Source organism: Lepisma saccharinum, chromosome 20, assembly GCF_977018435.1.
Source record: "Lepisma saccharinum chromosome 20, izLepSacc3.1, whole genome shotgun sequence".
Taxonomy (NCBI): domain Eukaryota; kingdom Metazoa; phylum Arthropoda; class Insecta; order Zygentoma; family Lepismatidae; genus Lepisma; species Lepisma saccharinum.
In genome coordinates this window covers 409,839-434,369 of record NC_139248.1, presented here as the reverse complement: position 1 = coordinate 434,369, position 24,531 = coordinate 409,839, and the positions used below count along the sequence as shown (strand labels likewise).

Genomic DNA, 24,531 nt, shown 5'->3' with positions numbered 1-24,531 from the left:
CCATGCAAAGGTTCTATTTTTATTTCGCGTCTACCACTTTCGGTTAATCGCGATGATAAAGGATGTGATAGGTGATGGAAGTGGTATAAAGACAATGACCCAACCCATACATATTTTCTAGTCCAGGCTCTAATCCGACATTAGACTTTGCAGTTTATTACGCTAACCAATTTGCCACGGGATCGGCTTCTTCGTGTTTGTCTGCTCATCAAATGATTAATTAGTTATTCAAACTATATAGGTAGGAAAGCTATCTAAAATAACGAAACAGAAAAATAAATCCACTTGACGTCTTGTAGCACTATCATTAACCTACAATTTCATGCTCACAAATCCACACAGAAAACTTCTTGTGGCATTAGTTTTACGGAATGGCCTTGGGGAATAAACATCGCCCATTTCCTGGTTCAGCTCGAAACAATTCAGGTGCCTTATCGAAGCTGCTCTTGAGCACGCAGGATTTCTAACCTACTTCGCCGTAATTCAGTTGTTGTATCTCGTTTAATATGATGTATTGTAGAGCCAACCGCAGATCAAATAGGAGAAAAAAGATTTTCCCGACGGAAAATAAGTTGGTAATGCTGCAAACACCGAGGCATTCTTGATAAGACGCTTGAAGAGCGTCGAGCAAACTTTCCTGAAAAAGCACAACCCCAGTATCGAAGGTAATGCTACACGTGGATTGGCAACTTTCGGGAGCATGCTGTCTGTCTACACAATTCTACCCAAATACCTGTTTGAAAATGAATCTTCTGTTCGCATTTTATTTTTCAAATGTAGTTCTGACATTGTAATCATTTTGCAATTATTTTTATTTGTTCTTATTTTGCTTCGCTTTTATGTCACTTTTATAATTAAGATGGATGATAATTAGATTAAATTAATGAAGAGACACCTAAAAAAGATATTTACAGACCAGGACTCGAACCCAAAACCTAAAGCGGATAGGTTGTGGGGAAAACCGTCAATAACTCCCGCCACGAACTTACTTATAATTTTTGTAATTTCTCACGAGTATTTTTTGTTCTGTTCATGCATAATATACCTGCTTTCGGAAACTTAATTTATAAGTGACACACTTCGTTCGGTAGGGACAAGCCACGTAATGTTTGAATGGAGGGACACATCTCGTTCATATACTACTAGATACAATCATGGACTATACTTGAAATGGCCTCCCCGATGGCGCAGTGGTAGCGTCGTCGCCTTGTAATGAAGGGGTCCCGGGTTCGATACCCGGTGGAGAGACAAGTGATTGGGATTTCAATTTAAACTGTAGGTCCAGTCCCGATTAGCCTAACTGTGCATAAAGTGGACTCAAATTAATCAATCATATATGATAGAAGTTACGAAAGATAAAAATTTTGGAAGAGATACTGTGAGCAAGTCGAGTTGGAGAGAGATTGTCTTTTGTCTTTGTTAAATGTATTTCATATAACATGAAGTTATAAGTTAAATAAAAGTTGTTTTGTTCGTTAACGTTTGGCTTAATTGAAGATTATTACAATATACTTGAAATGTGACGTGCTAAACACTACTTTCGGAGATCAGTTGGACATGGCAATTTTGATATCCAAGTTGCATTTTCTCTACTTAGATTCATTATGTCCAAATTTTATCCTAATAGATAATCTCCCAACAACGCAAAATGTTTTAATTGACTCGAATTCACAATGACTCATATACAGTGTGTTTATAAATGAACGGTGGGGTTTCAAAAATTAATAATACATCTATTTATTACCTTACACGGGCAAAACGTACACCGTAAGCAGCAGCAACTGTCCAAGTTTATATAACTTTATTTATATTTGTATAAAGATAGAAATCAAGAGGGGGCAATTGCCCCTCTGTGCCTCCTTGCAGGTGCTCTTGACCGTCTGGAAGAAATAGTGCACGACAGACGTGAAAACTAAATCCATCTTCAGTATCCCTTTGTCTTGCTACTCTTAGATTCTGCAACCTTTCTTTCTATAGTCCAATGTTTGCCTTCCTTACCTCCTAGAATTGATTTCCGTACAAGTTTGAGGGCTAATCTCCCCTGCCCTCTGTGGTTGTGCCACTGCACCTTCTTCCGCCGTTGTTGCTTTGTGAACTTTCATCGGCTTCGAAATACTTCATTTTCTTCAAGAGCATAATATCGTTTAATAACCGGCGATAAGATTCCTCAACCCTAAATTTCTGGATTAAAGTATAATAATATAGGAGTATGGAAATCTGAAAGGGGCGAGGATGGCCACATCTCCCCTTTAGAAAACGAATGTCAGCTAAAAGTATATATTTCACGCGTATAATTTGATCCCAGTCATAGTAATGTACATTAATTTATTATAATGGGAATGCAGGAATGCGATAATTTCGAATTCAAGTGGTGTTTCTTGAGGGGGCAACACTATTATCTGGTTAATATGCCCCATGGAAAAATACCTTGCTTGTCCCTGCGTCGAAAATATCGGCAGACGTCAATGATTATGGGGTGGGGCATGTGCCCCCCTCCCCTTTGCACCCCGTGCGCACGTCTATGACTACTCATTTCTACACTAGTTGGAAGCTGTATTCAATTTCGAGCCAAAAATGTAATTTTCAAATCAGGGTTGTTAAACGTCCACGAACCCATAAATTCTAATGGGTTCTATTGGGTTCCGCAACAAGACCGGAACCTTCTTTATCGCACAGTTTTAATTCGGTCCAAGTTGCGTATTCTTTCATTTCAATATGGAACTTAGACAGTCTTTAAATTGATCCGGAAAGAAGGTCCCTGTGCCGTATTTCAATTGATCCGGAGAAAATGTTCCTGGAACGAATTGAAATATTTTAAACATAAAAAGGCTCTTTACGGTCCAGATCCATTTATGCTTGCTAATATTCCCTGCTGAACCGGAATTGAATTGATTTAAAATTCCTGACCCTTTAACAACCCTGGTTGAAATTCATTTTTTTACAAACAACCATATTTTTAACGGCTATTTCACATTAATCCCATACGATATACTGAGTTATTTTTCGCAATGTTCAAAAGAAAGGTAAGAGATTTTGGCTATTCCTTTTTCTTCCTTGATGTTTAATAGATTATATTTGTCACGCGCCTATAACGTTACCAGCTAACATTTGTGAATTGTTCTTTCCTTGTAACGTTAACATCTACCATACTGAATTTATTTACGTTCCTTATGCAGATGGTATGTACCCAACTGCATTTTGTTCCGTTCCGCTACAGTGGTTTACATTTTGTTACATTCCTATGTAACGTTAATTAACCATATTGCCTTTCACTTCGTTCCGTTACGGAGGATTGCATTCATTACGTTCCTATGTACCGTTATTTACTACCATGTTGCATTTCGTTACGTTTTTTTGTAACGCTAGTATATACCATATTGCATTTTGTTACTACGTTCCTTGTAACGGTAGTATATACCATATTGCATATTACGTTATGTTCCAATGTGCTCATTTCGTTCCGTTCCTTTATAACGTTAATATCTACCACAATACATTTTGTTACGTTCCTTGTAACGTCAGTCTATAACATATTGCATTTCGTTACGTTACATGGGTACCAGCAGTGGAACCATACTCTTCCTCCTACAAAATGGAACGTACCGTGTAACGCAAATTGGGTACATTACGACTCCCTGGTTCATTCTTCAGTTCTGAATATCACAGGAGTTTTTTCACTTCACGAATTGAAGCCGCTTCATTTTCTGGAAGAGCATCGATCACCTCACTGGTTTTTTCAAGGTGGTTAGCATAATATATAGCTGCTGATATCCAGGTTCCCCATCTCGTCAAGACTGGTTGCAGCGGTAAACTAAGCTCAGGTGCAACTTCCTGAAATGTTCGGGTTCGAGAGGGAGATTTCAGAAATATCTTCTTTGTGTTCGAAATCAACCTGTCCACTTCTGGGTGCAACACTAACTTTTTCGGCGATTCTGTGCATTGCGTGGGCTACACATGTGATATGAAGCATGTTCGGGAAGAGAATTTTCAATGCTATGGCAGCCTTCTTTATATAGGGAGCTGCATCACTGATAAAAAGTAACATGTCATCATGATGTACACCATCTGGCCAGAGCAGAAGTAGGGAATTTGAGAATAACTGAGCTATTGACGAACCATTGGCTCTCTGTAGTTGTTCTGACGTGAGAAGAAATGACGAGGATTCTCCGCATGTTGGTTCCATAGTTCATATGATGACGTTGGCTATGTAGCGTCCCATAGCGTCAGTAGTTTCATCTATTGAAGTCCAGATCTTCTTTCCACCAACTTCAGCACAAATTCTTTGCAGAGCTTCTTCGTAGCAGACACTTAAATATGTTTTCCGCAGGGTAGATTCCGACGGCACCGTTTCTTTAGTCTATTTCTCCAGGAATTTCCTCAGGGACTTGTTTTCCACTTTCCAGAAAGGTATTCCTGCTTCCATGAAAGCTTTGCACAGTTCAAGAGAAAACTGAGATTGCCTGTTGGATGAAGTGCCCACTGTTGAAATTAGGGATATCTTCTTCTGTCCAACCTTTTTGGCAACTGCAGATTTATGTTTAGTTGTTGACACATGCTGAGATATAAAGTATTTTTTCTCATGGTTGAATGTTTTTTCACATATCTTGCAGAGAAGAATAAATAGTACCATCTGTCAAAAATGTGCTTTCACCAAATTCATGCACGTAACCATGTAACTTACCACTTAATAGCACACTAAATTTCGGCATGATGACAACTACACGATCCTTTCCTTCCAAAGTGCAGAACTAAACTAAAGATAGAGAACTTGATTTTGGAATCCATGCAAAGGCCCTTGGGCATTAGTGCTGTTTCTTGTCAATAACCTCCTGACACGGATTCTGGACTTGATGACGTAATTGTGCAGTTGTTCTGCAACAGGTTTTCAGCAGTCAATCATTCACAAGGACATGTTAACGGAAAGGCAATATCTTAACTCAGCATGAAATACTATTTTTTTTTAAACACACGTTTCTCCTTCAGCAATGTTGAAACATACGTGAGTTCAATATTACTTAAATAAGGCGAAAATTATTGACATAATAAACGGAAGAAAAATAAATGCCAACAACGTTTTTTGGGAGAAAAATAATTTATTTACACATTTTTTTAAAAACATGTTCAGATTTCATTGAAAAAGGCAAAAAAGGCATTATAATAAAAATAGGCAGTGGGGTCCCAAATTGGCAAAATGAAAAGGCTTCTAAAACATTCGAAACAACATAAAAAACGTATATCCGGAAAAATTTTATCAATATATGCAGTAGATAAAAAGAGGCATTTTGCCAAACTTCCGGGCTCTAGTTATTATCCTCATAAAATTATGCAAAAAGGGGGTAGAAGTCTGTGCTAAAGCATTTTTTTGGAACAAACTATTTGAAATATTTTTTCAACACCGTCAATTTCACATTAGCTAATAATGGAAATCAAGCACAGAAACTGTATTTTTGAATGGCAGAAAACTAATAATAAATGCATTCCGAAGATACACTCGTAACTTTCATGTACGTACAACATATGTTTTACACATATGCAACATGGAGCGACATAAAGTAGAAAATACATATGCAACAAGCTAACACTAAATTGTGTACATATTCAAAGCTTGTTCAATACAAATATACAACACATTATTTAAATACATCACATTAGAGAAAACCAGCAGAATGCGAGCGAAGCGAGCAAGAAAACTTTTAGATCCAATTTTTGCAATTGAAAACAATATTGATTTAATAGGGCACAAATAATTTCACTAGAGGCCATGACATTCTCTCTTATACAACTTTTTTTTAGATCATTCAGCACCCATGGCCGACTCCCGCCGCCCCTAGCTACAGCTCTGAACTTGACGAAAACGAGAAAAGCAGATAATGCGAGCGAAGCAAGCAAGAAAATTTTACAAAATTAATTTTTATTTGCATAAAATTTGAAATCAAAGGTGGTAATTGCTCCTATGTGCCCCCCCCCCCCCCCCCCGAAGGTGCCCTTGGTCGTCAATGTTTGTCCCCCTTGCTACCTAGAATTGATTTCCGTCAAAGGTTGAGGGGGCAATGACCCCCTGTGTTTGCTCCACTGTATAATACAGACATATTTAAGCAATATATGTTTACTTTATTCACTGCCATTGTTATTCAACCTTATTCTGCACAGTTTTTCTGCTCGACCAACCTTGTATTAATGCGAATACCATGCCCCCCTCCATCCAAACCAATTCTAAAGGCATAAGAGGTCGTGTTTCATTTCAACTCTATCGCCGTGATCACCCACAGATCGGTAGAAAAACTAAACATATTAACCAAAACTAAAAATCAATAACAAGTCAAATTTTGTCCCCCCCAAAAATTCCCATGAAATCCCCCTGTGGGCACCCCTGACTGGTAAGATAGAGGCCGTGAATCACAGGATCCATACTTTTAACAAACCAAGCTATTGTTCATGCATTTACCAAAGAAGAATACTGCTATCCCAGTTCCTTTTTGCATGTATAAGCAGGAGTGTTAGCACATCACACTACGAAAGCAGGGGTCCTGGGTTTGAATCCCAGCCTGGGCATGGATATTTGCGAGTGTCCATTCATCAGTTTCATCATGTCAAAAGTGGCACAAGAAGCGAAGTAAAATAAAGCAAAACAATCGATCAATCAATTTTGGTTACATATTTTATGATTTTGGCTTGTTCATGCCATCTGCTATATGCCAATTTGCTATCTCCTATGTAGACAGTTGGTCGAGTTAGAGGGTTCTGGAAGAATTGATTTATCTTGTGAGATACACTAAGGAATTAATAGACTGCTTAACTTTTTGTGTTCTAGGCATGAACGACAGTGTAATTGTTAGTCATATTAAGAACCCTGGGAGCTTCTATGTGCAAAGGATTTCAGACATTAGAAAGCTTGAGGAAATGAGCAGCTCTTTTAAGCGAAATGTCACGCACATGCCGGAAGGATCAGGGATCCCAGATACTGTGCTCAGAGGTAAGGGTCACGATAGACTGTAATTTTCCAGTTATAGTTACATCTCCAGAAGCATGTTGCAGAATTTTTTTCAAATGTTAGGTATTGTAATACATGTCTCTTTTTATTTCTTTGTCTGGATTTTATAGTATTTGCATTGCATTTCTAACAACATTTCCAGTCTTGTAGTTGATTTATTTACTTAAAGTTCCAGATACAGTGATAATATACCATTTTATGCTGAAACTGTTCAACAAGAAAATAACAACAACAAAACAATACAATACAAGGTGGCAGAGAAAAAAAAAATGTTACATGTACATTCTTAGCGATTGTCGGAAACTGTCTTCTGACAAAAAATATGTCTAATATTTACAGGCAGGTTATTATATAAGTGGGGGAGCCTATAGTAAAGGAACTTCTGTAGAAGAGAGATCCTTGTAGTGGGAATGTGAAAGGCTGATAGGTTTCACATATTTCTTAAGCATAGCCATATTCTGTTTTTTCAATGAAAGACCTGAAAAGAGTCAATCTCTTATGAAATAACCAATTTGTGATTCAATAGAAAGAAGTTTCATGCAGCAAGATATTACTGTATGCTTTCTTTTTTTTAGAAAATTTCTGAACCTCACCTGGAGAATAGAGAAATGATATTGTAATTAATGATATTACCTTTATAACCAGTTTTTAAAAATACATCACTCAGGTTTTAATGGCTTCTCTCTCTTTCACTCACTCACTCTCACACTCACTCACTCAACTCTTCAACACATGTGAAAGGCATCTTCTTTTCAGGAGGCATAAACGTGTGTGTTGGGTTAATGCCATATTCCTAATCCTAATGTGCAGCAAGAATGTGTATTTCTCATCACTATAATTATTAATGCTGATAGATTTTAATTATATAGCTTACTTATTCAATACAGTTCAACCCTGAGTCTTCATGTATTCAGGGTTGCTACGCGACTGGAAAACCTGGAAAACAGGGAAAAGTCAGGGAATTTGGTTAGTCAGGGAGTTTTGCATATTTTCTGGAATTTACATGCATTTTGGAGTTGCAGGAGAACCAATTACAAAATGAACGAATGGTTCATTTCCACTTCCGAATTTTGTTCTTGTGATTCCAGTCCCCCCAAAAGATTCAGTTCAGAAACTTTTTCCTCTCGTCATTATGACTTCTAGTCTGTTACGTACACAATTATGGTTCCTTTGCATTTCAATTCTATATTTATTCACACTCAGATCTAGGTTTTTGGATCTGTTCATTTTGCGACTCGTTCTTGTGAACCTGTTCAAGACCAGAATTTGGAGAGGCATGAGATTTTACCTTAGAGAACAAGCTACTCAAGACGAAACCTACGCACCAGCCATCGTCAGAATTTCTTGCAGAAAAAATGTTGCTTTAGCTTTGTGTGTGGTGAGAAAATTTCCTTTCTTCAAGAACGCACCCGTTCGGAACCCGTTCTCTTTTGATACCGTGAAGCGGAGCAGGTTGGTGTTCGGACAGTTCATTGGTTTTGGATCTGCAATAAAGCTTGAAGAGCAGAATTTCACGTAACTAGAGTCATTTTCACGTTCAGAAGACACAACGGCGCTTATGGAGAAACCGCACAGTGTTGCCAATACAGCGCTAGCTCATGTCGCCGGGAAATGATGACCTTCCTTCACAATGAAGGTGTTACATATTTTGTATATATAATGATAATTATATGTAATTATTAATATTAATATTATACTGTGAACGTTACAGTTACCCTTTTTACTATGATCCATTGCTATCACTACACACGCGAGTGTAATGCACGAATTGACACTTCAGAAATCACTTAAAAAAGTAAAAATCACTGAGAGCTCACACAACTGAAAACACTTTTTCGGGAGAGGGAAAAAGTCTAAACAGACCAAAGTAGATCTCTCACTCAAGTAAGGGGAACCTGGCACATGGGTTAAATTCAAGTTGCAACCCAAACAAACAAATTAGTTATGGCCCACGTGAACTGATGAGACGTGAATGACTCAAGCAAGGCATGTCATATTTCTATCTTGAAGCCCCATATTTTGTCACGTGTTGGAAAGCCTTTCAAAGGTTAATATGGTGTCTATGAATTTATGTGTACGTTGGAAACTGAAAGGTGATCTTCATTTCAGTATTAATGTCGACAGTAATGTAAATGAAAACAACGTGTATTTGCGACAGCACTAATGTTGCTCACAACAGCAGCATTGGAAATAATTGTCAATTATTAAATTTAAGTAATTTCAATTCTATTATAACAAACTGCATGAAGTTCATATTTTTACTGAATGGAAATAAAATAACAACTCGAAAACTTGGTGGTGATAGCCGGAAGGCTGCGGTGAGTCGGCTCAAGATGGCCAGACAACGTCTCCTTACTTCGTGCGCGGTTCGGGTTAAAAAGAAACTCCAAATGCATGGAAGTAATATTTCTGGGAACCTTTGAGTGGTTATAAAAAATAATTTCATTATTTTCTCCACAACTTTGTCGCTGGAAGTTTTTACTTCGAATTACAGAACAAAAAATGGCAAGCGACGACATTTTCTACTGCACGAATATAAAAAATCTCCACATACTTTATTTGAATATTTTTTAATGCGAATATGCTTTAAAGTATTGATAAATTCTGAGTACCACCATCACCTATGACAATTAAAAAAACAGTGTCAATTTTTTTAATAATGAATGCTTCAATTTTACGGCATGTTTCAATGTTAGGAATGAAAACAATGTAAAAATTGTGTTTTCACGGAAAATTTGCATTTTTAATTTATCTAAAATTATGTAAGCAAGTTACCAGTTTTTTGTGTTCACCATCGTATTCTCTACAAAATTTCCTGCAAAACTGTAGGTACCGATTTTACTTAAGCTAAATTTTTAAATCCAGAAATTTCACAACAGCGTGCTCGTATTTCCCATAAGAAAAGCATTGCCCATAAGAGCCCATTGTGTCTTCTGAACGTGAAAACGACTCTAGCTGTGGTTGACGTCACACTGGATGGGTGCGGATGCTGAGTAAAAACAAAGGGACTCACTACTTCGTTCCCCCCATGAACCCGTTCTGTGAATTTGAGTCCTTCGTTTGCAACCTATTCAGAAGCAACCTGATCAACTAGTTCATTTGCTCGTTGTCGTAGTTTTTACATTGCAGAGATGTGTTACACCCGAGAAGTTAGTGATTTTATGCAGTATCAGTGACGTCATGTGCATGTAGAACGAATTTTTTTTATATAAACTGGTGCGAAATAGAGGAATTAAACGTACGCTGGTCACACATCGTTGTTAGGTTAGGAATGTTGGTTTGATGCCGATAGTAATTTTATGTATTGTTTGCGTGTAGAATGAAATTAAGCTGAAAAGTGGTGAAAATGAGCCCAAGTTCCTTTTGTTTTATTATGATTTCATCATGCTACAAATGCAACTTTTACATGGTTCGATTTCGATTTATGTCTGTTAACACATACTGCAGAGTTTTAGCGATTACTTAAGATTTTGTGAATATATGCTTTTGTGGTTAGGTTAGGAATGTCAGGTTTGGTTGTCTTAGAATTAAAATGAAGTCCCTGAATGCACTTCACTAAGGTTTTGATACTTACTGTCGCTTGTCAACTGGAGAATACCTTGTCCATGGGAAGCAAGTATGATGGAGTAAGGTCATTTTGAAGGTTTTTTTTCAACATAAATAACTTTTTCGAATCCAAATAGTGCTCATTATTTTAAGAAAGGTTCAAATTTCGTTTCACAATGATTGCCAAAATTCTATGATAACACAGTGCAACAAATTTGAACTTTGTGTCTTGCTGCAAGATGAAAGAAGGTGTTCTTTACTAAATCAAATACGCTGATTACAAAAATGAACTCAGAAATATTCCATCACGTACCAATTTTTCTGGAAAAGATATGCTACATGTACCACTTAGCCTATATTTCATATAGTAAGCAATATATTGTAATTCAGGAGAAACAAAGTAGCAACTTTCGCGACACTTGGAATCGACTCCATTACAGTACAGGAGGAACCTGTAGCTGTATAAAATACAGATCATGGAACAAAATTAATTGTTTGTATTACAAAATATAAAAAAGGTATGAGAAAGCTGCAAGAAACATGAAATGTATTTATAAGTTAGAAACATGTCCTGAAAACTTTCCGTTTGTGGGTGGATGGTGAAACTTCTTATAGGAGTGTCCTGCAGTAATCTGCCAAAAGGTTGGGTGACCATCTTCCCTTATATCGTCTTTCCATGGCAGCGATATCTTGGTGAAATCACTCACCATGTTCGTCGCACTCATCTCCGAGATTAGGCAGGAAGAAATCTTAATGAAAATACAGGAAATCTATTTTGAAAGGCATGTTGCACCCCATAGCCTTGTAACAGTCCAGCATGTGTTCTGTCAGTTCCCTGTAATTGTCAGACCTGACGTTACCCAAGAAATTGGTGCATACATTTTTGAAGGAAAGCCAAGCTGCCTTCTCAGTATCTGTCAGCAACTCTTCAAAGGTTACTTCATTCAAGTCACAAATCTGAGGACCAATGAAAATGCCTTCTTTAATTTTTGCAGAACTAATCACAGGAAATTTGGATAGTAGAAAGCCCCTGCCATCTTTGTTCATTGCTTTCACAAAATTCCTCATGAAGCCCAATTTCAGATGGAGCGGTGGTAACAGCACACTGTCCTTGTCAACAACGGGTTCATGTCAATTTTGCCTGTGACAGTGGCTGTGGTTGGGGCTGTGATATAGATGGTGTGTGATCAAGATCTTCATGATCTATTGGTTGGTCACTACCGTCTATTTCATCTTCCAGTGGCCATTCCCTTGGTAATTTTGGAACTGGGAGAGAATCGGAATGCGGAACTGGGCGCACTGCAGATTCCAAATTTGGATATGAAACTGTGTGTTTCTATTGACTTGAGATTCCAGTTAGTTTCATTAAACAAAAGTAGCAATCTGTTATGTGGTCTCTAGGTTCCCTCCACAACTATGGTACGGCAAATGGCATAGATGGGTGGGTTCCATGTAACCAGCCTCTTAAATAGCAAGAGCAACGTGAGCAACAGTTCTGTGGTGCCCAACACTTACCCTCATATACCTTTGATTCAAAATACTACTCGTAAGCCTTTTTTGACGAGCGGGGAAATGGGATGACTTTGAGACTTCGTCGTAAACTCACCACACACGTAACAGAAAAGATTTGGTAAATTAACACACTTCCTAGCCATCGCTGAACACAAGAAACACATGAACATGCACAAATAGTATTATTCACGTTAGGAGTTTTGCATGACACACACTGCAGGAACAGACACTGAGTGATCCCACTAGCAACTGACTGATGCAAATAACTGCAACTCCATTATACCTTACTATACCTCAACCAAGTGGCTATCTATCTCTTCTCTCTCCACCCGCTCCCCTATGCACTGTCGAGCCCTAGTAACAGGCTGTGCTGATAAGTGCCCCGACAACAATATCATGTAGTCGTGCACTGATAAAATTGTGTTTCCAGAGAAAGTTTAGGTGATAGCGAAAAACAGTTTTCACTATCGTCATCAGGGCACTGAACTCCATAGGAATCACATGTTTTTGTTCTGCGGCAATTTTCATTGTCACACAGTGTAATTAGTCTTCCTGCTAGGAAAATTTGAAAAAAAAAATCATAAAACATTCGGAACTTTTACCTTTTAAAAGACAGATTTCGATGTTTTCCGTAATATAAAATTGGTTCCAGCATGTGAAAAACTCAAATAATGGAGATATTTGATTCCAAAGTATGGCCCATGTGTATTTTTTAGGTGTATGGTTGGTCACCGGCCCCATTGAAGTTCTGAATTTCCGTAATATGTACTATTTTCAATAAATTAAAAAATATAATCATTAAACTTATTGCATATTTTCTAAAGGTACATGACCTAATTTTCTGTTGTTTCTCATTTGTATTGATATAGGCTAATTGAGGTTGTATACAGGTTACATTGTAAAGCTTTGATATATGCTACATTTTTTTATTGATTTTTTTACACCACCTTAATTGTAATGACTTAGTGAAAATGGGGAAGTACAATAGTTATTTGTTTTTTCATTGAGTTCATTAATCACTTGGTAAATTTTCAGCTAATAACTGTGTATATTCATAATCATAATAATTAACGTGCCTGCATATTTAATTGAAAAACATGAGGTTCAAAAGCAAAAATCATGACGACAAACATGTCTGGAAAAATTTTATTACTGGTCTGGAAAACCTGGAAAAGTCAGGGAATTTCATAATCAAAAAATCGTAGCTACCCTGATGTATAAATTTTATATTTTTACTCTTGTTCATGATCTCAGTGTTACCACATTATAAAAACTTAACATCACAATCCACCGGAAACTGATATTGAAAGTCCACTGTGTATTTATTTTAATGAAACTATTAGTGATAGTTTGAGTTTGTCATTATAGATGTTTGAAATACATTGCCTGTCCACTTGGTATATTATAATTTTATGTTTCCTTCAGATGGACTATATTTAGTCCAGTATGAAGCAGATGGCAACTGGTACAGAGGAAGAGTAAAATCTATTAGAGAAGATAGTGATAAGGAAATCATAGAGATCTTCTACATTGATTATGGGAATGTAGAACTTGTATCACGTCACAAGTAAGTTTATTGATGATATATTATTGTTATGGCCAAAGAGTTGTTTACTGTGTGCTGTTTATTTTAATGTAAATAATTTTCAAATTTGCAGTATGAGAATGAAAATTCTTAGGCTGTGTATAAAATTTGTAAATATACAATTGTCTCATTTTGTTCTAGATTAAATGATAAATTTTCAAAGATTATTCAATTTACGGCATGCTTAAGACTGAATTAATACAACCTATGAGACTGAAGTCAATTTGATTCCCGGGGTGGGTGAACTAAGATCGTAATTTTTTCCGGCATTGTCTCCGCATAAAGTGGCTCTGGGTCTCACCCAGCCCCTAATCAATTAGTACCCGGGGGTGGGGGTTAAAGGCAGCCAGAGCATGGTGCTGATCACGTTACCTCTAAAATCCAAGAGATCAAGAATGTGTGGGTCCTACCCCTAAATGTGCCTTCACGGGGAACTTTACCTTACCTTACCTTACCTTACCTTACCTTACCTTACCTTACCATCTGGCCATCATTTTCTAGTAAAATATTGTTAGATTCACATCAAAACTGAAGGAATGTCCTTGCCATTGGTAGACTTTGAGGATCACTGGGGATTAAGACATTACAAGAGTAAAAAGTTTGGAAAGTCGTGGAAAGGTGCACAGATTTAGTTGTTGTGTATTGTTACAGGTTAAGATGTATCCATCCTCGATTTGTTTCAAGCCCAGCATTTGCACTGCATTGCTGCTTGTGGGGAGTATCACCAAGGAGCGGTGACGAGTGGTCGAACGATGCCATCCGGGCATTTGCTAAATGTGTCAATAGGTAAATATTATGATTTCAAGCATTGATGTTGGTTTAAAATGAAGCTATGCATGACGGAGTAGTTAGTGTACAGCATTGCCACGAGCGGTTTCATTGTGTTTGTCCCATAATCCATTTCTTCTATTTTTCACTTATTGTCATCATCACAGTTAACACAAGGGGGTGTAGGAAAATAGAGTGATGTAATGTACACTTTGAGTCTTGTTAAAATATTTTCTGTATACAGTTCATGTTTCCATTAAATGAATGTGTATCAAATATGTTATGTTACGAGGATGCTAAAAGTATAGGCATTTCTTTTGATAAGTTGTTGAGTTGAAATTTGAACTCATTGTACATTTTTCTTTTTGTAATGTACTGTTTTTAGGAAATCGTGTAAATGGATAAAGGGTTTGTTTTTGAACATTCGTTCTTGTTTTTCATTTCACCTCAGCAACAGAGTGACAATGTACATCATGCAGTGTGAGGCAGAGATTTATCACGTTGATCTGTGTAAACCACCTCATGAGGAAATTGAAAATGATATGCCTGTTTCTGTCCGAGATGTTCTGGTGTTCCTGGAGTTAGCTTCCCTTGTGAAGGACAGAAAGTCTTTGGTGAGTAAGATTCTACTTCAATCAATCTTTCACTTATTTTTTTGTGTATATTTCGATAGTGATTAATAAAAGTACAAAGAGGATAATCGTGTGTTACGCTTGTGGTTATAAAACTTGGTAAAGTAATAACTAAATTTGCAAAGCTATTTACTTTTCTCACGTATGAAATCAAAAAAATTGAATTAACATGTACACTTTTAAGAACTTCTTTGCTAATTATCTTATGACTAGGTGAAGAATAATGCCAAAGTACAAGAAATTGTAATTTGGAGGTTCTTTTCAGGAGTGACAAGCAACATGTGTCGCTTGGAAGCAAACCCTCGGGAATCAATTCAAACTTTTGAACTGAAGCAACACTGCAAGTTTCACATATTGCTCAGACTGCACAGTTTTCTCAGTAATGTGCATTATGTTGCATAGGTCTGCTGTTCACCTATGTGCAGTGAATACGCTTATAGACTGAAGACATGATGCTTGTCACTTGTCTCTTCAGTGTGAACCCCCCACTGTCGCTTGCCGTTTTGGTCTGAAATCTCCCCATTACAAGTTAGTAGCACATACGGGTGTGTTGACATGAGTATTTTGCTGATATGTGTAAAGTACAGATATAAAGTTTAGGAATACTGATCCTTCAACCAATCCAAAGTAAAATTTCAAATGATTGGTGAAAAACCCAAGTGATTCATTTAGTTGACTCCTTATTTTGATGGACACCATAATACACTTGCACTATTTTGCACCAACATCCGTGCATCAACTGATACCAGTCAATTTTTTTGAGTAGATTTAAAATATATGATATCTGTAAGTAGCTTTCATACTGAGACATTCCCACTATTTAATTTTCAGCCACTCACGCAACAAAAGCAGAAGCAGTTTTACCAGGACTTAAACTTTCCGCAAGGTACAATACTTGATGTCTTAGTGAGCTACGTAGAGACTCCCCACTGTTTCTATGTGCAGAGGGTAAGTGCCTCTAATTCTGTTTGTCTTTATTTGTTCTATCTTCAGAAGTAACATATATTGTAGCAGATAGTTATTAAAAAACTCTATAAACTTTTTTATTTATTCAATCTTTTAATGCACTTCATATGAGTCTTAAGAGTTATTGAGAAATTATTGAGATGGAAGCATAAAGTGTATGAATTGACCACCACAAGTACAAGTTGAATTAGTATTAAAAAGTCCTGCTGTGAAAATGTCTTCACACCATCTATGTGTCTTCATGGAAGAGTGCAACGTGTAGAAAACAGCTTTACTATGTGGCTGCATACCCACTATCCTTTGAGCATAAATTATATTCACTTATGGCAACGAAGGTCAGAAACTTAAAAATTGGGGTGTAAAATCTGGAAAATTTGTATATAATTTTGCTCTACTGTTATGCAAAATAAGCCGGTTTCATTGTACTTGAAATTATCATCGTATTCACAATAGGATATACTGTACATATTAGCCCACATGAAAAGCTTTGGGAATATTACTATAAAAGTTCACAGCAACAACATGGTTAAAATTAATATCTTCATAAAAATGCTGTACACTCAAAACCTATGTTACATCAAAAATACCTTACATTTTGGCACTGGGTTTGAATCCTGGTCAAGCGTGTATTTTTCACGAAAATTTCTACATAGTACAGGGTGATTCTTATAGAACCGGCCTGATGAATTTGTTAATGCTGCAGGTGATGCATATTACATCTCACAATTACGACATAATACTCTATGGGCTGTGCTGAGTTAAATGGTGTGCAGATGAGTACACCCTGGACTGCAGACGAACGAGGCCAGTATAATTCTGTTTTGTCCTTATTTGTACTGAGCACCCTTTTTAGCCTCAGCTTTTAACCAAGGTAAGGACATTTTAGTTTTCAGACACTTTTATTTTTATGATAAGGGGTGGATCCCGTATAGTGTGACGGGTGCAAAATAGCCTCAGTGCTGATGCCTCAAAAAAAATTTAATTAAAAAAAAAAAGAATGGTGTGCAGATGATCTGACAGGTGGCAGCACTTATGCTGCAAAGTTAAAGGACACATAGTGGTGCATGTACGAACGTGTTTGCAGTGTCCAGGCTTCAGGCCTCCCAAGATTCCCGGACCCTACCAGCCCAGATTTTTCGTTGTGAGTTTTACTGAAGGCAGGGTGTATGCAAACAAACCAAGTACGTACGTTGCACTCTTTAAAGGACAACATTTCAGCTGAAATCAGGAACATCACTGTGGCGAGGAACGGTGAAGGCGTTGTGGAGGCGTGCCTTCTTGAAAACTGCGAACACTTTCAACACATGCTCTGATCACGAACAATCAACAGCACACTATCCAAGGTACTTGTATGCTGGTGTTTAGAATTTTCTCATGTAATTAGAAAAAGTTTCCTCTTGAACATTAAGCTGGATTTTTGCTTCAAATAAATAATTGAAGTTTCAATGATGAAAGGAATAAGGGAGTAACAAGTGCCTGTTGCCTGGACTATAGATAGTCATGTTTTAGTTTTAGTTGTTGTTGAGAAATTTTGAAAGACAATGTTTCATTGTTCTCTTCTGTGATGGTCTTGTCCCCATATTGTGTTGTGGATGCTAATAGACAGTGTGCCCATAATTTCAAAATCTGTAGGGGAAGATGTAAGTTTTGGTAAAATTTAAACATACATGCATATTTCTGTGTAAATGTCAGTTAATCAGTGCTGTTGTTTCAGCAGCTAGCAGACCATGGAAAATTCCTAAGTGCCCTTATGTATGAGATGAACGAATGCTATAGATCTGCAGGAGAGCATTGGTTTGTGTATGCCCCAGAAGAAGGTAAAAAATATTAGTTTCATCTCGTTTCACTGTGGTAAATTTTATTTGCTTCTTATGAGTATTGCCTCTGTTGTATTGACCTCTACGCTGCCTTGTAATCAAGGGGTCCCAGGTTCACATGCATGTGCCTTCTATTCTATGATGCATAGAATGTTTTGATATAGTTTTCTTTTTCCTTCCTTGTTCTTATTGTTTTTTCTCCATTCAGCCACCGAGAACGTGCTCAACCAGATTGAATTTGTATCCTGACAAAGAAATAATGAATGAAAATAATGTAATCTAGCTTTTAAATACTTTGGGTAAAGTACCACATAAAAGTTGTTCTAGAAAATACTGTTTCCAACAAACATAGGCTCATAACTCAAAGATCTGTCAATCCAGTGTGTTGTTATATTTATTGAGAGATGGGTCAGATTAAGCGGTATTCTAGATCAGCCAATATAGGCATATCAGTTTATCGGTAAAATTACCCATAAATTTACCGATTTGTTTTGTTGATATTTTTATAAACATAAACATATAATTTCCATTCTATACCTTTTAAACAAATAAATGTCTAAATATGAAGCTTCTTTTTCATTGCAAAAGCTTGGTTCACCTGGGAACATACATTTATTAAGAATGTCAATGAACAATTTCAAATTTTGTATCGGTACTTTATCTGTATTGGCCAAAAACTTCATGTCGGCCCATTCCTAATTTATTTATTTATTTTTCATTCACTCTTTTTTCTTTAATATTCTACAACATTTTTAAACTGATGTCCTGTGAAGTATTCTAATGGAATTTGTGCATTTTTTCAGGGATGCCCTGTGCTGCACAGTATTCAGCTGATGGTGTATTTTACAGAGCGAAAATAACAGGTCTTGCTGGAGATGGAAGAGTACGTGTGTTTTATGTAGACTATGGGAACAACGAAATAGTTGACTGGACACGCTTAAGGAAACTAAGTGATAAGCATTTGCGCCTTGCTGCTCAGGTAATGTCCTACTTTTCCCTTCAATTGCATAAATACACTCTGTAAAAAAAAAAATAGCATCACTTCAATATTTTTGGTCGTCAGCATTTCGCTCGTGAATTATCAGTTGTTTTATTGATTTAATTCGACTTGTCGATTTGTTTTCCTAACAATTATATAAAACACTATACCTGTACAATATATTTTTATTATTGAAGTCATAGTTACGTACATAATGCACTTGACAGAACTAATAACAAAATTATTGCAAATATAGCTTGTGGAACGTTTTCGCACAAAGACAATTTTTACAAGTAAAAAGATTGAACAAAGGTTTTAAATGCATCATGATATGTCAATTTGAAATGATGGTAAGTAAATACATTGACTAGTACTTAGTGTGGCCACCCCTGGCCTTCCTAAGTGCTTCCAACCTTCGATGAATGCTATGAATGAGATTTTGACAATATTCGACCTCAATTTCATTCCTAACATGTACAATTGCTGCCATAAGTTCTTCTTTTGACCTGTACGTGTGATTACCAAGTTTTTTGCACATCATAGCCCACAGGTTTTCTATAGGATTCATGTCTGGAGAGTTGGGCGGCCATAACATAACCCCACAGCTCTACAGCACCTTGGCGGGCCTTGGCTTACCTACCGACTGCTGGTCTCCCTACCGACTGCTGGTCTCCCTCCCACACTGTTCCGCCGTCACCTGTTATAGCGTGGAGGTCTCAGACCAGTGTTGGGGTGACGGGTGATCAGCCCGACGAACCCCCAGCCGTTGTTGTAGGTCTTCTCGACCGGGTTACGCTCACTCACTCGGAGCTTCCCCAGTCTTTCAATATTCATATCATGAAACCAGTTATTCACCACCTGAGCACGGTGACAGGTTGTATTATCGTCTTGAAAAATAAAGTAGTCCAAATTCTGTCCAGAAAAATGATCTTCCGCAGTTTGTAGAACTTTCCGATTCAGGATTTCCAGATATTGATCAGCCTTAACGGTCCATGTGCAAATATGCATCCTACCAATCCGTTTTACAGAGAAACATGCCCAAATCATAACACTGCCACAAAACTTTTGACTTTCTAAACTACAAGATTTTGCAAGTTCTTCTCCCTTCCGCATCCACAGTTTAACTGAGCTGTCATTTCCCAGCAATTTAAATCGTTTTTCATCAGAAAATATCACATGTTCCCAATCTGTATCATTCCATGCGCCATAACGTGTGACAAACTCACGTCTAGCTTTCGCATGTGCGTCAGTTAGTCTGGGTTTTTTACGTGGGACGTGTTTAGAAACACCCTGTTTCTTTAGTCGGGATACTACAGTAGCATGAGTAAGATTAACTCCCACCTTATTTTGAAGTTTATGTGCAATTTGGCGTGAACTCATTCCTCTGTTCTTCAGTGCCATGTCCTTTATCATACGATCAAGTCAAGGTGATGTTTTTTTCTTTCTGCCACAGTGACTTCTCAGTGATGATTTTCCATGTTCTTGCTACTTTTGCAGGCAGCAGCTAACTGTGGATTGATGCAGTTGAAGTTGTCGACCAATTTCTCTCTGAGAATGACCATCCATATGCGAAGCAAGAACCATTCCTTGCTTACGTGGTGAAATGTCACACTTTCTGCCATTTTTTTCGAGAAAACACGCTCAAATTCACTACACACTACCAGAACACTTCACAAATATGATAACGTATCCAAACTGTCAATAATGAACATGTAGTTGCAACATAAAACACGTCACAAGTTGCACTACTAACAATCGTTTTACAGATTCCTGACAATTGATTACAAAGCCTTGCAGCAGTTACTGATTTGCAACACTCTCTAGCGGACACTCCAAACACTAAATCAACAAAAGAATAACACCACACTATGCAGTGATACCAGACCAATGCTTCAATCGATTGATTTCAAGTTGTGCAGGAAAGATGCATGCATGCGAAACTCAAAATTGTCAACATCCGTAATAAGAATACAGTGATGCTAATTTTTTTTTACAGAGTGTATAAATATAAGTCATGGCAACTATTTTTTTCATGCGAGAATGCACAAAAATTTGAAATACGCAAATGGAAGAGGACACTGTATGAAACTGAAGAATGTATGAACAAGGCAGTTCATGTGTACCAGGGGTTGGTTGGAAAGAGCCAAAAAAATCGTTCTACGTGTGTGTATTAGTCACATGGCTACATTGGCAGTAGAAAAACAAAAGAGGCACACACAAAGTGCCCTAAGAACCCTCAAAGAAGTCCCCCAGAGCATCCATGCCACGTATTATAGTTGACTTTTTTTGTTGTTGTTATTGTACTGCCAATGTAAACTTGACTAATACACACACGTAGAATGATACTTTTATATAATTTTTTTGGCTTTTCTCTATCAATCCGTGGTACACACGACCTGCATTGTTGTTCATACTACGTTGTTCAGTTTCATACAGTGTCCTCTTCCATTTGCATATTTTAAATTTTTGTGTTGATCCTGCATTCTTGTTTCATTATTTTACACATTTTCAAATAATTTAAATTGGAAATGAAAAGCAGACTTTGTAAACTTTTTATGCAAAGAAATGTTGGGGTTTTAGATATAGCGGAATTAAGGATAAAATGAAAATGTATTGACTGCTCTTTTGATATGCATTGTTTATTTTTAATGTGTGTATGATTCATTTGTTTGTTATTTTCACATTAATCTGTTCTTATAGGTTTGTGTTATCAAATTTATAGTTTTTCCATTTATGTGATTAAAAATGATACCAGAAGCAGAATAGGATTTGTATGTGGCCCGACCCTGTGGCCGAGTGGTTAGCACATCGCGCTGCGACGCCAAGGGTCCCGGGTTCGAATCACGGTTGGGCTTGGTTGTTTGTGAATGTCCATTCATCAATTTCATCACTCATCCCCATCTTCGCAAATTAGCCAAGAGGCACAAAATGCGAAGTAAAATAAACTAAATCAGGATTTGTATGTGAACTACGGAATAATTTACCTGAGAAAAGTTCATTGGACTTCGTTGGTGTCAGTGTCTGTCTATAGTTGTGTTGTAATGTTGTGATTGGTTTTAGTAAAGATGAAACAACAATGAACATTATAAAGGTAAGAAATTATGTTTAAATTTCTTTGACATCCTGAGAGGGCTCATCGTACATGCAACCTAAAGGAGAGTCTCATAACTGCCGCAGACTACCATGACTTGGTAATCCTGTGGCTCCCATCTAAAGGGAAGGTCACACTTTTATGTTGCCAATTTCCCTGCTTATTTCTTATAATACAATTTTTACCTAGAAATAGGAGGGTGAATGTGGCTGATTATGCGTACAGAGTGAAACAGCATGAAGTTGAACACTGAAACATATTTTGTGTGGTTGAGATATGATTAAGAATCGTTTGTTATTGTAGGCCATCAAATGCAGCTTGACTGACGTAGTTCCTGCAACTGGCAAGTGGAATGAGGAAACCAAGAAGTTTTTCATTGAGACCACCAAGAAGAAGATCCTTCGCATGTACATTGATAAGGCTTCTTCCTCTCACTTGAAAGTTGCGCTGTACGAGAATTTGGAAGATGTTGATATTTGCATCAATGGTCTCTTAGTGAGGGAAGGCCATGCCCAGAGCATAGGACCAAGGTAAAGAATTTGTATACTTTACTTTTTCTTTGCACATTGTTTTAAATTGTACTGGTGACCGTGATTTGAACGTTGCTTTGGTGTGAATTTGCTTTTGTTTGGGCCAATAGCCCAAACAGTCTTTCAGATTCTACACCTACAAGAAAGTAATGTGCATAGTGTCTTGCAGCTCACATATCTCAATCCAGACCATTTAAGAATAATCTTATTTTAATTATTGATTTGCCTCCAACAGAGAAAATATCTCCAATTACAGGAAAGTTTATGCTGCTGTATACAATTTTCTGTTCAAATAATGAACATAATCAATATACGAGTACATATATAAAGCCTGACACACACACACACACAAGCATGTTTATATACATAAGATAATAAAGTAAAGTATGAACAACTGTAGCACTGGGACATCCATCCATCCATATAAACACTCAACCAAAAGCATAGAAATGCAGTGTTTCAGTTGGATGTAATAACATTCTAATATTGAACGGAAGTAAATAATAATAAAAATATTTAGTGAATATATAACATACATAGTCACTATAGATATATAACAAGACAAGAGTAAGGAAAATGCAAGGTAAAATAATTGTAGAATAATGCAAAATAATGTAGAGTAGAATGGACTTTCATATAACTAAAATTGATCTTAATTTTTTTATGTACAAAGTAAGTGGGAGATTGCTTTACTTTATGTGTTTTACACCTAAACAGGGATTTTTCTTCACAACAATAATCACTTGTCAGTAATGTTAGTAAAGATAAATTTGTTGTAGCAAAGAAACTGAAGAAACTCACGCTCAATGGGTGATTTTGTGTAATGTGTACATTGATAAAGCAAATCAAGAAAGATAAAGACTACCATCCTCTGAAGAGTGGTGGATGTTCACACGGGGAAAGAACAGTTGTGATGCATTTTCTACTCTTGGGTTTCAACAGGTTTGGCAAAACAAATCCTCAACCACTGTGAGTTGTGGACTGATGAAAGATTAATTTGTAAGGTACATGTAATTCAAAATATAGCTGACTCTTCTTTTGTATATTACCAGGGATGTGTGATTAATTTGTAAGGTACATGTAATTCAATATAGCTGACTCTTCTTTTGTATATTACCAGGGATGTGTGGGTATGTTAGTGAAAGACTAAACTCTTACAAAAGTCAGCTTCATAGATAAGTAGGTACGTACTTTTATTTCATATGTTATGGTTAGGAGAAAAGAAGAAATTTTGATATTCTTACTTTCTTTGACCAGTTCCAGCCTAGTGGAGTACCACAAAATGGATACAGACTCTTACAATAAGAATGTGGATGATTCCAATTCACGAAAAGTGAGTATGCAACAATTTTTTTCATTTTAATAATAGCCAAGTAAAGCTGCTGTTATTTACCGAATGATACAGAAAAGTATCTTCCCTCCATGATTATCAGTTACGTATAATTTTAAATGTCTTTGTAAAACATTTTTTTGAAATGCTGCAATTTCCTTATGTTTTGGTCCCTGCATGACAGCATGTAACTACCACTTATCACCACAGTTGTAAAATTATATGAACATGTGTGTTGTGTGTTTTGACTTGTGGACATTTTAATTTGGATTATTTCATTAGTCTAAAGTTGAACTGACATAACTCCAGACTTTGCTCCAGGGGAGGAGGTATTCATCTATACCCAAAAGGCAGGTGGGGTGGGGAATGATAAACAGGTAGTTCCAGACTCTTGCTAATCTTGACCTGTCAATCACCTGTCAGTGTGGTAGTCCCAACTGTCAAAAGCCAATGTGTATTTATTTCCTTGGGAGAAATCGTCCAAGGTTAGGATTGTCAAAATGATTTGTTTTTGTGTGGTTAGTCACCCTGCTATGTGTATGTAATCTTTCTGTATCTGTATTTCTTCATTTTAGTTTAGTTCTTCCTCTGAGGAAGACCCCGATACAAGGTTGAAACGTTACTTGTTAAGTGTTTTTATTTCTTAATAAATCTGCCTTGGTCAGCAACTTATTGTTTTTAATATGGAAACAAGGCTTAATTATATTGCTGTTTCTCTAACATCTTTTTTTTTATTCTTAATTTTCTTGAACATTTTGTTTCGCGCTGTAATTTTCATGTAAAA

General features: G+C 36.9%; 1 protein-coding gene across 4 annotated transcripts in view; it reads left to right on the top strand.

Annotated features, from left to right (window-relative positions):
* qin (tudor domain-containing protein qin) overlaps positions 1 to 24,531 on the top strand; it is a 268,711-nt gene that overhangs the window by 217,262 nt on the left and 26,918 nt on the right. For 3 of the 4 annotated variants that reach the window (XM_083141929.1, XM_083141928.1, XM_083141925.1), the window contains exons 11-19: positions 6,812 to 6,973; positions 13,475 to 13,616; positions 14,286 to 14,420; positions 14,854 to 15,016; positions 15,866 to 15,982; positions 17,715 to 17,817; positions 18,621 to 18,796; positions 22,191 to 22,417; positions 23,675 to 23,750. In XM_083141929.1, the coding sequence (XP_082998055.1) occupies positions 6,812 to 6,973; positions 13,475 to 13,616; positions 14,286 to 14,420; positions 14,854 to 15,016; positions 15,866 to 15,982; positions 17,715 to 17,817; positions 18,621 to 18,796; positions 22,191 to 22,417; positions 23,675 to 23,750 (1,301 nt within the window). The remainder of the gene's footprint in view (positions 1 to 6,811; positions 6,974 to 13,474; positions 13,617 to 14,285; positions 14,421 to 14,853; positions 15,017 to 15,865; positions 15,983 to 17,714; positions 17,818 to 18,620; positions 18,797 to 22,190; positions 22,418 to 23,674; positions 23,751 to 24,531) is intronic. The other variant, XM_083141927.1, reaches the window with a different exon arrangement.